At 42.2% G+C, this 14859-nt stretch overlaps 1 protein-coding gene across 3 annotated transcripts in view; it reads left to right on the forward strand.

Moving 5' to 3' along the window:
* Nucleotides 1-14859, forward strand: part of pasilla (RNA-binding protein Nova-1-like protein passilla) — a 52325-nt gene that overhangs the window by 20396 nt on the left and 17070 nt on the right. For all 3 annotated transcript variants that reach the window (XM_066286380.1, XM_066286382.1, XM_066286381.1), the window contains 2 exons: nt 10400-10546; nt 13894-14051. In XM_066286380.1, the coding sequence (XP_066142477.1) occupies nt 10400-10546; nt 13894-14051 (305 nt within the window). The remainder of the gene's footprint in view (nt 1-10399; nt 10547-13893; nt 14052-14859) is intronic.

Raw genomic sequence — 14859 nt, forward strand, 5'->3', positions numbered from 1 at the left:
AGGGTAATTTCCTCAAATTTTCCTCGTTGCGCCACGCACCGAGGGTCACTATATGATTAATTCATATCAGCCAATAGAGTTATATCGCTCGATGTCGCACCTGGTTTCAATTAACACCACATCGATACCCTCTCACCTAGGTATGTACAGGATCGTTCTTGACCATATCTATGTCACTGTAACAATAACAGTAAAGTACCAATGCAAATTTACTGATCAACATCTGTACAGAGAGGCACTATTGGATGCATATTTTTTGCTTTTGCAATCCTCCTTAAGCCACCGAATGCGTACGCAACCAACAATCATATACGGTATTGCGTCCTCAGCAATCCGTGACATTATGTGCGCATTTTATTGACACAAGAACTGTCTGAGTACCCAATTACAGTCATTATTAATTAGTATTTATTGAGGAAAATTCGTGGGTATAGCCAGTAGTAGAAGAGTAGCTTTAGTCTCTGGAATTACCGAACCAGAAGTAACGGTAAATTCAACAGGTTTCATTGATGCGACTGGTTCCTTTCAAAATATATAAAAACTGTGTCAGTGGTACTTAACGGTACTTCGTCAGTCTGGGCCTAAAGCTCGATCTTAAAGTTACGCAGCGGCCAAAACGGCATTTGTGTAGGGTAATTAAGGAGAAGTTATATGTATTGGGAAATATTATGCCGTGTATAATGCAATATCGTTAGGTACCGGTTTACGACTCGGCACTGCCGGTTGCCTTGGCGCTGTTTCGCTTTGCCACCGTTGAAATTTTGTTATGTAAGCTGACGAAAAGAGTTAAAAACTTGGAAGGACTTTTCATGCAAAAATAGCGCATTTGCAGTCGCAAAACGAGAGTAAATTCAATGTCGGAACCGGAAAACCGGAACGAAAATCCGGTCGATACAGTTTTCTGCCAAGTTGCCGAAACAGTTCAGCGGTGGCCCACATTCGGTCCTGAAGATGCACTTAAAAACGCGCCGACTGGTGCCAGCCAGACCCGATAAACTTCTGTGAAAATCCAATTTCGACAAGTTACTAATAGTTTTCTAGTCTGGATAATTGACTTCCTCAAACAAAAAAAAACGAGAGAGAGAGAGGCTCTGGAAATTTGTCCAAAAATACCCGCAGCTGGTACCGTCTAAAGGAAGCGAAGTACAAAGCGGAGCTCGGCAAGGAAACCTCGAGAAATGCACGGAAGACGAAATATCCTCGAAATTTTGGCAAGAGAACGACGTGGCAACAGTTTAGGTTCCTCCAATCACCCGGAAATCGAGAGATTCCAAATTCGAGAGCATTATCGGGTCTAATGAATCCTGAAGACCTGAAGAGGGGAAGCTGCGGACATAACTGACCTCGCGCGATGGAGGAATGCAGCCACCTCCACAGAAATCGAAAAACGCAAAAGAGAACTCTCCATTCTTCTGGAAGACATGGAAAAATTGAAGCATATTGTTTCAAGATATTTTCACATCGAACCGTGATCGATTTCACCGTAAGCCAGCCAGAGCGAAGGCCACGTCGTCATATTTGTCCCGATGCTGGTCAGCTTCTTCAGGCTCGAATGACGCTCATAATGATGGGAATGATGGCGATCTGGATCTGGCAAAAGCACCATCGGCACGGAGGGCGAAGGTTCCTTTGCCTCTGTTTAAAAAACGAGTTTTTAAAGTACGTTAAAACCGAGAGGTCCCACATTGATGTTTATCACTTCAACCAAAACCTCGTTCCTTACTCCAAATCATCGGAATGGAGTCGAACCTTTTGGAAGTTGGAAGGAATTGCTTAAAAGGAGCAAACAAATTTAGTGGTCCGTAAATCTCCCCCTTTCTCTCGTTCTCCAGGTAATGGCGAAAACTTCAGGAACACCATTAGCTATTTTTCCGGGTGAAGATCCAGAAGGTCACTGATTATCCTTCCTTCGGGAAAAGTCTTCACGGTCTCACCGGGGATGCCCACCTCTGCTGCTTGTTTGTTCGGACGAGATCTTCGGTGTCCTGGATGGCATTAGCTAATTCTCCAGGTTCTTTACTATAAAGGGTGTTTAAAGAAGACGCGGCAATATTCAAAGGGATGGTGTCTCAGGTCTTTTTATGAAAAAAAGTTGCTACAAAGATAGGTCTGGAAATGTGTCCTTTCTAATATACGGGGTGTTAAATTTCTTTTTAGTAACGGGTTTTGAAAAACATTCAAAAATCTTTTGACCGATTTTTTTTGGAATTATGTTGCGTCGCTTGTAGTGATAAGGGGCTAAGTAAGCTGAATCCAGTGGCGTCCGAGGGGAACCAAATTTATCGACATAAGATCGTGCGCCGCTGATTTTAATTAAATTTAGATTTTTTCTCTGAGTTAAAGCAACTAAAAATGCAGCTTTTCTGTTTCTCGAATTTCCGTCGTGTCTTGCTTCGTTTACGAAATAAAAACCATTTTATTGCACGTTCATTCGTCGTACAAAAACATTTTGAAAAAATTCAAGCGGCCATTCCCTTACTCCCAAGAATATTTTGAGCTTCGACGATCTTTAAGAAGGTGAAAAACTACGAAATTTCAAAAAGATTGGTGAAAAGGTGCTTGAACTATATTTCAAAAATCATTATTAAACAAAAAAAAAAAAAAAAAAAAAAAATTACTCTCTGTGTCTTGGGAACAATACATTTCCGGACCTACGTTCGTAGGGCCCTTTTTTCGCCAAATGACCTGGAGAAATCACCCCCTCGAACGTTGCCACATCTTTTTCAACCATCCTGTATATTTCAAAATCTCCTCGTCTGATTGCAAATAAATGCAGGAAACCATTACAAAAATATGAAATTCCAGCCGACAAGCGATGCAATGTCTAAATATAAAGCCAAGTGGCAATTTTGCGACCGGATTTCGCAAAACGAAAATATCTTTATTGCGACAACCGAGAGAGACGTGTGCCTGCGTATTCGGTTTCCAATTCGGTTGCGGTATTAGTCTCCATTGCGATACAGTTATGCACGAAAGAAGACGCTCATTCGGCCATAAACGACCAACCTAAGTCGTCGCACCTCCACCCGCTCTCGCCCGTGAGCTTTTTCATATTCAAAAAAAAAAAAAAAATTCCTAAAGACAATATTTACGCCCAAAAGCATTCGACAACATGGAAATCTTCGACGCAACTTAAAGCACCAGCGGCGTTTCAGTCCTCCGCGCACAGGTTTGACTTTGTCCTCTGTGCGTTTCGACTAATTGCTGCGCCTTCAAGGTTGCGCTGAAAATGGCGTATTGACAGAGTGACCTAGAAACTCTGTTACGTCGTCACAACGTCGCGTAATGACTTTTAATTCATCATGAACACTTGCCAGCGGTGCAGTGGCATGGAACAAGAGCTTCAAACCAGTGTGTATAATTTGTACTGATACAGTCGATTAACGATTGTTTTGATTTTTGCGATAATAATTGATTGCTTCGATTCTGATGGTTTGCGATGGAGTGAGCCTAGATGATCGATTTTAATTTGTTCCAATTTATGCCGAAAGTACAGGGTCGGCATGAGGCGAGTTGTGTCCGACCGGACGTGGGAGCGACGCTGGAAATTACCCAGGAGGGCCGCGAAGAGGTCAATGTTAAATGTTTGTTTTTCACATAGCTAAAGAGACGATGGGATGGTTAGGACGATTGAAAATTCGGACAACAGTCATGACATAATATAGCAGCCCGTTCTTTAGGCGACTGTCCCGCCCCATTATTATTTTCCTTTCATGTCCTTTCGACTGTATTGCCGGAACCTTCTCGATGAATAATTTACTGCCTCATCGATTCGGAATCCTGCACTTTACTGCACACTTTTTTACGTCTCCGTCCCTTTCTTCTCCCGCTGTTTCGAAGGGCACCCCAGTAGCCCAATTGTTCGTGTTTTATATGCCGATTAAACGTAAAATCCCACCCTAATTCCATATTTCGGAATCGATGTCACGTGGAAGATGAACGATGGCAGGGCCCGTCGCTGCAAGGGAGTCTACACGCAGCGTTTGTCCCGCTGTCCCAAATTGATCACCGAAAGACCTTTGCACCCTCTTAATTCGAGGGAATACACTTTTGCCGATCCAAATCGGTATGCCACGCTTCTCTGTCCTGAATTCTGGGCCTTCGGACACTATTTCCGCATACCACGAAATTATTTTATACCACGAGGACGAAAAGCATTTCCAAGGGACAGCACGGGTTTTCATATTTTTGGTGTATGTGGAAAACTAATAGAGTTATTACTTTATTTGAAATGCCGGTTCAGCGTGTGATGGTGCCTTAACCTCCTTGGAACTGTGCCAGAAAACACTTTCTGAATCGATTTGGAAGATTGTAGATGTTTCAGGTTTGTCGATCTGATAGGAATTAGAGGCAAATATGGAGAGGGACATGGGCATATTTAGGTTAATATTTCGAGACCAAGACACGGGTCAGCGGTCACCAGATGGACAGACATATATAGTTAGATTTGAGGCCGCAAAAAGTACAAGCACAATTCCAGGGGTAATTTCCATCGTTTATAGTTTTTTGATCATTAAATATTAAGTCTCTTCAATTCGTTAAATGACCATTAATTGGAACTTATCTATTTATGGATTACAAACGACGGTTAGTTATTATTCCCGTTCCTGACCGGCGCCGAAGACGTTTCCGAGGTTTTATTACACGTCGAAAGATGTCACCACAGCACGAACGCATATCTTTTTTAGATTTCATTCACATCACCTGCCTAAACATCTGGGCTTTAATGCATATAGTAAAAAATGATAGGAAAACATGAAAATAATAGGATTTCCTCTCTCTCGCCCTCTCTACGGGGGCGATTCTCTCAGTCTGGCTTTTCTCCCCGCAATTTATAATTTCACATTCGAATACGCTATTTAGCATCGCATGTTTGCCATGTCTCGCCAACAAATAATACATGCTGAATGGCCAAAAAAAAAAGCGAAATCAATAGCGAAATATTATGCAAGCAAATTTCCGGTCCCAGCATAAACGACCCCACGTGGGCGTGGCTTAGCTTAACGTTCCTTGTAAGGATCCTACGTTTGTGCCCTTACCCGTGACTTAGATGAACTTGCGGCGGTTTTCTTTCCTCACACCCGACACGTCATTTTGGCAAATGGGCAGCAGCCCGCGACGGCGAAGTCGAAGGAAGCAGTGCGACCGCGGCCAATTACGTCTCGTGCGGTGTGCGGATTGCGCCGATGCGCGACGCATGCCCGTCTGTAGGGATGCGTGTCGCACTTCCGGTTAAAAGTTGCCTCACGTTTAGTTGGGTGCCGGCTTAAATAAACTTTTCGTGAATTAGTGTCCCTCGCAGACTTCACTCCGGAGCGGAGGAGCGAGACCAACCACTTTATGGTCGTTTACAGAAATACGAAGGCGAAATATCATGTCATTCTATAAATTCAGACATATCTATTTACCCAATTACATAATATGTGGACTGACAAAGCCATTAACCCCGAAGAAAATAAGGTCAGACTGCTCATCAATCTTGAACAACATAAGGCGAAATTAATACCACCCCATGTTGTACAAGAGTCGATGATGTAATAGAAAATTCCCTTTTAGCATGATAGCATGGCAAATTACGTCCCGGGATTAGCGGCAAAGCCTGAGGGCATTAGAGGGACTAATGTTTATGGCAATTAGGGAAAATAGTGATGACGTACGATGTGGATCTCTCGACACTTGGCTCTTGCTACATCTTAAAGCGTTAATAATTGAATATTTTCAATGCTTAAGTGTAAAATCTATAGTCTACTATGATTAATCGCAAACGAGTCTTGAAAGCGAGTGGTCTGCAACCTGCAGATTCGTTCCATTTAACCATTTTACTTTCTATAGCCTTGATCTTGAAGCCCACCATGGAACTGGGCCTAGAACTAGCAGACTGGTTTACTCCTATTTGGTCTTATCTTCGTTATGTCACGTCATGCTACGGGTTTTGCTTTCGTTTCAATTAATTTATTGTTGTTGTTAAACAAGAGTGCGATCTAGACCACTTGCAGGAAGGTTGAGAATTCATTGAATGCGTGGGGGCGCTTTTGTGTTCAGATTCTAAAAATTCGAACTTCACAATCGAACACCGTGTATATGAGTTGATATTCGGATGTTGAGGATCACGGGGAGTTTTTCCTAGTAAGACGTCCTCGTGGCGATCTCTCCTAAGCAAACTCCCAACTTAACAGTTCTCCAACTTCAAACTTGAGTATTTTTCGAAGCGACGCAAGAAATTGCAGTTTTATCCACTCTTCTGTGCGGCTTCTCAAAGTCGACTTTTTCATCGGGCGAGGAGGGTCCGAATGACCGACTAAGGCTGAGACAGTGGGTTGGACGGAACATTCCAAAGAGCGAGGTTTTTATGATGGAATTTCTTCAGTCGCCATCTGACGATTATCAGGTTTGGTTCCCTGACGGACTGATACAGAGTCCTCTGGAGACGAGCATTGGTCGCGGAAGGGGTGAATTCTTTCCTTCGGGAGACTACACGACGACCTTCCAAGTCGAGGAGCAACAGGATGATTTCAAGACTCATCTAGGAACGTAGAGGTGCTCTTCAGGAGCTGGAAGACACTAAGGCGGTCACCCTAAGTTAAGATGAGTTGACGAGTTGAGCAGACGGGCGTCCCGATCGCGCTCACTCGAACCTGAACTATCAAGCTTCATGAGTGTTATGAGGAAACCACTCGGTCCCACGGAGTGGCGAGAAGCAGCGGCGGCTTCGCCATAAGGTTAATTGGACAATGACTCTCCAAATTTATTGAAGAAATTTAGTTAAAGACGCCGTGCACGTTTTACGCATCTTTTGGTTCGTAGATACAATAAAATATAAATGAACGTCCCCGATGTTTCTTAATTCATGTTAAATACCTCCCTCACAAAGCTTATTCAACGGCGGCATTACGCACACATCCGAGATCGTCAGTCGCCCGCATTGACCTCACGTGCTTTAATGAAGCACCGAGTGTTTTCGCACCGCGACAAACGCTTTCCAATTGCCGCGAACGGCTGGAGTTTCGGTCAGCAGCCGTTTAGTCGCGACTTTTTGGATCGTTGCGGTTGGCTGCAGCTCGCGTTGGCGGTCCCCTCCTCAAATCGCCCCAAATCGAACCTCGCTTGGTTGTGCTGGCTCGCGTCCCGTTCTTCGTGATCTTCGGGCGCGATCAGGAAAATGATGACGACTTTTCTGTTGTGATTTTACTCGGTACGTCTCTCGGGGTGCGACGACTCTGGCAACGAAAGGGTACTTGGCAGGCAACGAGAGCATCTTTTTCACGTGGAATTAAGATGTTTCATCCGGTTGCTGGGTAAACCATATCTTAACAAACGGAGCTAGAACGCGTTTAAGTTTTTCCCGGTTTAATGTGAAATATTTTTATATGAATATATTGTTTGTTGGCAGTCGCTTGGAACACGCAAAAAATCGATTTATTAAAATAAAAGCTCACGTGACTAAAACAGCTCTTTGGGGGCTAATAGTATGCGAGTTGCATTCTGAGGAATTTTTTTACCTTCGATTTCATTATGAATCACATGCCGGCATGAGGTAAATTGAAGCAGTGAAAGGAAGCTTTAACTGAGATTTTCCTTTTTCCTTCTTTCTGCCGTTGCTTGTTGTAGATTTCAACAAACCGTTCTTCGCTTTTTGCCCCTGGATGGAAAAGATTGCTCCTAAATCTCCTGAAGTGTTTAACTAGCGGATTTTCCCGTAATCCCCAATTAAATCAAAATGTCCTTTGTCATTCTTCCTGGATTTAGAATTTCAAAGGTCCCCTCAGGTCAACGGACTGGAGGCGCGCCCAATCAGTTCAAAGTTGGTTCTGTGGATCTATTTCTGGATTCGACGTCTTCTGATTTTCACGTCTAAAATTCCGGTTAAAAACATGTGCTCGATTTGAGTCTTAATTTAAAAAAGGATTTGCTGTTTCGTCTTGATTGCAAAAAAGCATTTTTGTGTTCGTCATTTTCTAAGGCAAATGGCATCCCGAGTTGCGAAGTCTCAGCCATAATTAATGTGTTTCTTTTCGTTTCGTCTATTTTACTCGCTACTGTTTAAGTCCCCACGGTGCGCCACTGACATTCTACGCACAGTTCAAAGCAGGATGTTTCCATGCGCATGTGACTGTTTTAACGAAGAATTTCTTTTGTTTGAAATTAGCCAAGTAGAGATTTACTGCTGGCTGAATACATAAAGGATAAACAAACTAACCGATTTTGAGTAGCACGGCTAATCAGCTGTTGTTTTACAATAAATAACACTAGTTCGATGTCGAAAAATTCCCATGCCGAAGTATATAAACGCATAGGTGTTTGGGCGTGTCGTTATAAATCCATTGAAGCACAGGAAACCTATTTTTTACGAAATAAACATTTTAAGAGATAAATTAATGAGCAGGAAATATTTATAGAACTGACTGTGCATAATTTTCGGAAATCAAAACGCAGTAACGAAGTTCTATAATGAAAATCGATATTGTGCTATGTTCACTCCCACTGTATTTTTATTACACATGTTGCGCCATTAAATTGTCAAGAACCCGTCTAGTAATGTATGGTGTTAATGACTGGTTTACAGCCGTGGCTTTAAACACTGCGTGTAGAAATCTGGCTGCATAAAGGAAAATCGGTGACTATAGAAGAATCCAGGCTTGCGGCCTAGTTTTGAAATCCATATGTTTATACGCCCACTGACATCATGTTCCGACCATTAAATCTGCCCGCTGCATAGGTCTCGTGGAGATACAAAAAGCCCCCCCCAAATATGGGTCAGCCGCATTTAATTGATCGCCTAAGTATCAAATGCAAAGCATACCAAATTGTATCATAACAGCACAATCGATACTTGATTGGCCTCCGAGCGCACCTGATTTATTTCCAGTTGACTTTAATGGCGTGCCATCGTTTCAGTGTCGACTGCGTGGGCGTTTTGCGTTATATTCGATGCAAGCAAAATACATTTTCCCGACTATGCGTAATGCAACGTGTATCGTTTCTTTATACTGATTTCGTGATGTCATGGTCTCGCCCATGATGTTCTGCCAGAACAGTCGCGGAAATAAGATATGCCTCAAAACAATGGCTTCGATCGGGGGGTCGAATTAGCCATTGTTTTTTTTTTTCTGGGGGATTGTGAATGGTTAAGGGCCAGTGGGTCATGATGCTAATGTACGACCATCAGAACGTGCACGCCTTGACATTCTTAATTGTCTACGAGTTTTCGAGATCAGCCGGTGATTGTTTCGAGATGTCGTGAGCCGTAGATTTCCGAAATCGTAGACTGTTGTCTTGTGATTCCAGCGCGAGAACGGCACAGGGGAAACGTCCATGGCGCAAAAGTGGCTCATCATCGCATTCCTGCTTAGTCACAACTTCGTAGCAGTTTTCGATTTCACGACCTTGCATTGTTGTTTCACTTAATAACAGAGTGCAACGAAAACGGTCTTCATTGGCTTCCACGATCGTATGAATTTCTTGGAGCACTTCAGTGAACCCCCGCGTATTTTCTAGTCGAAACGGCGAGCCTGTGAGCACCGATAATTATGGTAATTGGTGCGGTGAGCTCATGAAATATTTCGACATGTTCACATTCTAAAAATTCCCAAGTGGGAAGCGGTACATACCTACATGCGTTTTGCTATTTTTCGAACTTTGCTCGCCGAAATGTGCGGCCTGCATCGCCCAAAAAATTTTTTTTAGGTGGTTTTCATATAGCTCTATAGACGTGGACGAAAGGGATTTGACAAATCTCATTCAGTTCCTGAGATACGGGGCCACTTTGATACCCAACTTCGGCTCCAAAGGCTTCACATTCTAAGTCGCTTCCTCATAAATCATGGAAGCGTTTGATTTAATGTTGGGTCCTTTGGTCGCGGCCCACCCGTTCAAACGCGTGTCCTTAATTCCATTCAAACCCACGTAACATGGGAAATATTACGACGCGTTTTCCAACCCATGGGTTTATAAATGTCTTCATTAGCACCGTGACTCGTTAGAAAACACTAAAATCAGGTGATTCACTACTTGCATTAGTAATATTTTCAATGGCATACGCATTTAGCGTCGGTTTTCTAAGTACGGTTGACCCACAGGCGAAGCACCATCAGTCAAAGTGTGTGTGTGTTTCATATGGGAGACCCTCATCTGCCAGTTAGCCGTTAACTGACAGCTGGATATTTGCGGAACCGGACCTTAGTTACTCAATTAGAAAAGTTTGCATAATTGACAGTCGGTTAATTCTGATTCCTTCTTCTTTGCGAGAGTTCTCGGCACATGAACGCCATAAAGTAATTGAAAATTTCAGGCCGTAATTTCAAAATGGCGGTTTCCCAATTTTTAGAATTGAAGTTCGTTTGTGTAATTTAAGTCGTTTGTAGTTGATTTGCGAACTAAATTTTCTTGTTTTCTCTTCCAGGGGGGGATGGAACGTACCATTTCAAAGTGCTCGTGCCAAGCGTGGCCGCCGGGGCAATCATCGGCAAAGGCGGCGAGACCATTGCCCAATTGCAAAAGGAAACGGGGGCACGAGTTAAAATGTCCAAGTCACACGATTTTTATCCAGGTAAGACCCGAACACGCGAAGAAACTTCGACTATCTGTCACAAGAAGATCAACAATCTCGCCAAACTTTGCTGGTAAAAAGTACATTGGACAAGTAGCATCAATAAAAGTATATAGAGACAAAATCGCGGTGCCTCGTGTATGCAAAATACACAAATTGTGATGATAAAATGGTTATTCGACAAAAACTTTGAAGCGAAAGTCCAGTTTCAGAGCGACGTCGAAAATCGACCTGGTCCATCTGAAACCATGTGGAAGTAAGTTTTTTTACCGACAGAGTTACAAGTTAATTCTCCTCGATTTTCCTATCCGCCTAGTTGGATGCTCAGTATATAATTAACTAGGATATTTAGGGGTCAAGTTAAACTCCACTAATAGCTGATAACGCGGACAGTGAATAAGTGGGTGTGCCTTCGAAACCACACCTTTGACATTGAGCTGTTTACTGCTAGTGGGCGCTGCTTGTCTCTGACTGATAGGATCTCATTTAGATGGCGTGGCGTGTGATGAGAGGTGTGTTGAAAAGAAGACGAAGCACGTCACTGCACGCCGATTCGTCGATATTCGGTTCCCTTGTTCGATTTGGCAACTTCTTTGTCTCTTGAAACATACGGAACTCAATTTGCCAATCTTTTTTCTTTATCCATTAAAAAAAAAATCTGCGGCTAAGGGATTGGGAAGCCGCGTATTGCGGCCGGGTCAATCGCCGCGAGGAGGGGTGTGCGTAAAGCGGCACACGCCTCTGATAGGTAGATAGGCGTGGCGCGGGTGTTTCATGAGAGAAGGATAGTCGCCGAATCCCCAATCGGTAGTAACTAAAGGGATAACTAAAAACTTTAACGAATTATTTCCTGTTCGAGCTTATGCTCTTGTTCAGTTAATAACCGGATATGTGTGAAAATGGCAGATGATTTGAGAGGTTATGTTTAAACATTTAAACCTGGAGATGTCACGGGGGGTGTGGCTTAACTGCGATTGGCAGACGTCCTCACGGGGGACGTAGTGCGTCTACGGAGGGGGCGTGAGTCGGGATCACAGGCGTATAATTGCTCAAGTGAGACCTTTGCGTTTCGGACACTGCAGAGCGGAGGATTTACAACCGGTTACTTCGTAATCTCGCTATTATAAAAGCCACTTGTAATTTTACGTAACGATGTCAAAGTAAATATGTCCTCATCAACATCATCATTATCATAGTATTAGAGTCGGAGATAAAATTGATTGAGGTCTATTTTTGCCATAAAGCAAATACCGGTGGATATTACATTATGATGGTTTGCAATGAGCGACATAAATCCAGCACTAACACAATGCCAAATATTATTTATATCGATGTGTAATGATAAATTGTGTAATTCGAAATGGAAATATTTCTTTTTATTACACTTGAATTTACATACATAGATAATACGTATCGTCATCGAGGACGGTTTGAAGGCAATCTCCGGAATGTAATCTTAAAAGTACATAGTTCATATTTGTTTATAGCAAGAACTAGGCACGTTAAAACAATTCGAAACTCACAGTTTGGAAATAAACATTGACTGGCACAGAACCAAATCTTACGACCTTGTTACACGTAACGCCCAAACTGCCCTTTGAAATCTCTGGTGCCAAAAAGTTTATTTTCATTGATTTTCAGATGCAGGTTGTTGAAAATGCGTTTACATAATCAAGAAAGAGAAAAACGTGGGAGACTGATTTTTGTTGGCTTACAACCAGTAGCAATTACACGTATGTAATAACTTGCATATAATGGAACCTTCCATGTTTACTTGGCTAAGAATCGACAGATTTCGTTTTAAATATGTCCCTCACGTGAGGTTTAGAAGGTGCTGCGAGATCATTCGTTAATCAGCGAAGTCCTGCCAACAACTCGATTGGTATTCACAAGAATTCACGTTTTGCTGCATATTTTAGCGTTTGTTAATTGTCTTTTTTACTCCAGCCGGAATAAATGATAACGCGCTCAAATTTGGCGTTTCTAATATCCATTATTACTGTTACATAAAGCATAAGTTTATTCTATTTGCGTTTATTATTATAAGTTCAATATTTGCTCATCTTCAAACGATAATAGCTGCCCTTGAAACGTGATTTCCTTACAGTATTTTGTGATTTCAGTCATCGAAATAAAATCTAAAAAGTATGTACGAACGGAAATTGATTGCTTTCGGAGGCATTCGTGATAATATTTGTTATAAAGACCGCCACGATGACGTTACACACTTTTATATCGTCCTTATCAATTGAAAAAAAACCTGAACGAGCTCGTTCATTCATTGCTGCTTCCCCACGTTTTCCCACAAATTAAACAGACACGTCCACGAAACCCAATTTGTTACAAAAAAAACTAATTTTTTTAAAAATAAAATGACCACGTGTTGGTGCCAACTCCTATTTTGGCCTCCGCGCGGGCCAGATCCGCATCCCCTCGACTTCCTTATTTCCCTCCTTTCCGGTCATACGACCCCGGCAATTGCACTTTGAAAGAAATTACCATGTAGTACCATAATGGTATAGTTAAAATGGCAGAGAAAATGACACACTCTCAGTTTCGTTACGCACTAAAAGATTTGTAAACGTAACAATAACGAAAAGTGAAACTGCTTGTGTTCTTTGCTCTCGACATAAGAATGTGGACAAAGTAGTTGTGTTTTTGGAGGTTTTTAGTGTTGCAATTAAGAGTAAGTTGGTTCTCGTTTTAGATTTGGCAACACAAAATATTGTTGAAATATTTCAATAATATATTTTCAAATTTCTGAAATATGTTTGCGTGGTCATAGGAAATTTATTCGTTCCGAGATTGACTGACTATCCATTTTAATGAGCATCGTGCCTCCATCTAGTGGACTTATTAATATTCATAGCTGCAAAGTTGGAGCCACCGCTCCTTCATTGCTCACACTCATCTAGATCGGGAGCACCTGGGGGCCAACGTAAAAATGTTCCGTGCAGTGAGCACTACTAAAAGCCCGAGCACCGCTTATGGGTTCGTTATTTTGTGCCACGATCGAAACCACTTCAAGTATTTGGTCTATTATTATTGTTGTCAGAATTATCTGAAAAACACATTCGATACGTTACACATATCTGCGAGTCTCAAATCGTGTTACTAAACTCCAAATGGGTTTTTATCATTACCCACGACTTAACAATGTGATCTTTTGTACATGTTCTTGTTATCGTGTTCTTTCTTCGTTGATGGGATAGTGAGCATATTTGCATTGCAAGCTGTGTTGCATAATGGGAAGGCTTGCCCCATTTCAATTTTGATATTGGAATTTATTTTTCTTAATACACGACATTCTCGCAGTTACTTATGCAGTTGCAATTTTTTTTTTCTAGGAACAACCGAACGGGTGTGCCTGATAACCGGCAGCGTGGACGCCATTTTGATTGTGTTAGATTTTATAATGGAGAAAATTAGAGAAAAACCCGACCTGACGAAGCCGGTGATAGAGGCTGGTGATAGTAGCAAATTAACGCAAGAACGTGATAAGCAAGTAAGTCTCGCAGCGCGAACCGATAACTGCGCATGCCCTTGCGGTTACACAATGCGCCAACGAAGGGATATGTATTAAAGTTATTAATATAACTCTTGGAGTTTCGTGAAAGAAGCTCCAAAATCAAGGAAATAATAGTTTCCTCGGGCTCATCTAAAATTGAGTAGTAAAGTTCTTCGGACTTTTATCATCTGAAAACAGTCCCAGTCCAAACTTTCCAGGCGTCTAGTTTCCTCCAGAACGTCGAACAATTTGAATACGACTGGCAATGAAGTTGTTCCAGTCGGGAAACTTCACGTTGTGTTCGACCGAGTTCGAAAAGTTGCATATTATAGTAAAAAGTTAAATTTATTTACTCAGGACTGTTATTCATGAAGTTCCATGGAATTAGTCACGAGTTTTTCGTAATTATTCATTGAGTTTAATTCTGGTCGGTAGCAATAACTTTCGAACGTTGTCCCCTTAGCGGAGTTTTCGGCTCTCGCGCGCCCCTGTTTTTTAGCAGCACAACTGGCAAGCGGGGGTGAATTAACCAACAGATTAGAATTAATTTATGTGAAAAATTCGATTTTCCACAACCCCCCTTTTGGCGGGAATTAGTTCGTGGAATCGGGTCCTTTAGCTCAGTTTTCGGACCCTCCACAAGTTAGTCCCCATTCCGCCTTCATACGGCCCTGACGCTCGGTAGAATAACTAGGAGGTTTTAATAATTGATCGGGAGATTAAAATGCGTTCAACGAATTCATTTGCGTGCCGGCCCCACTTTAGGAGTAATAAACGATGGAATATTTTCCCCTTAGTTGAGTTT

The sequence above is a fragment of the Euwallacea fornicatus genome, chromosome 10, assembly GCF_040115645.1.
Source record: "Euwallacea fornicatus isolate EFF26 chromosome 10, ASM4011564v1, whole genome shotgun sequence".
In the NCBI taxonomy this organism is placed as follows: Eukaryota; Metazoa; Arthropoda; class Insecta; order Coleoptera; family Curculionidae; genus Euwallacea; species Euwallacea fornicatus.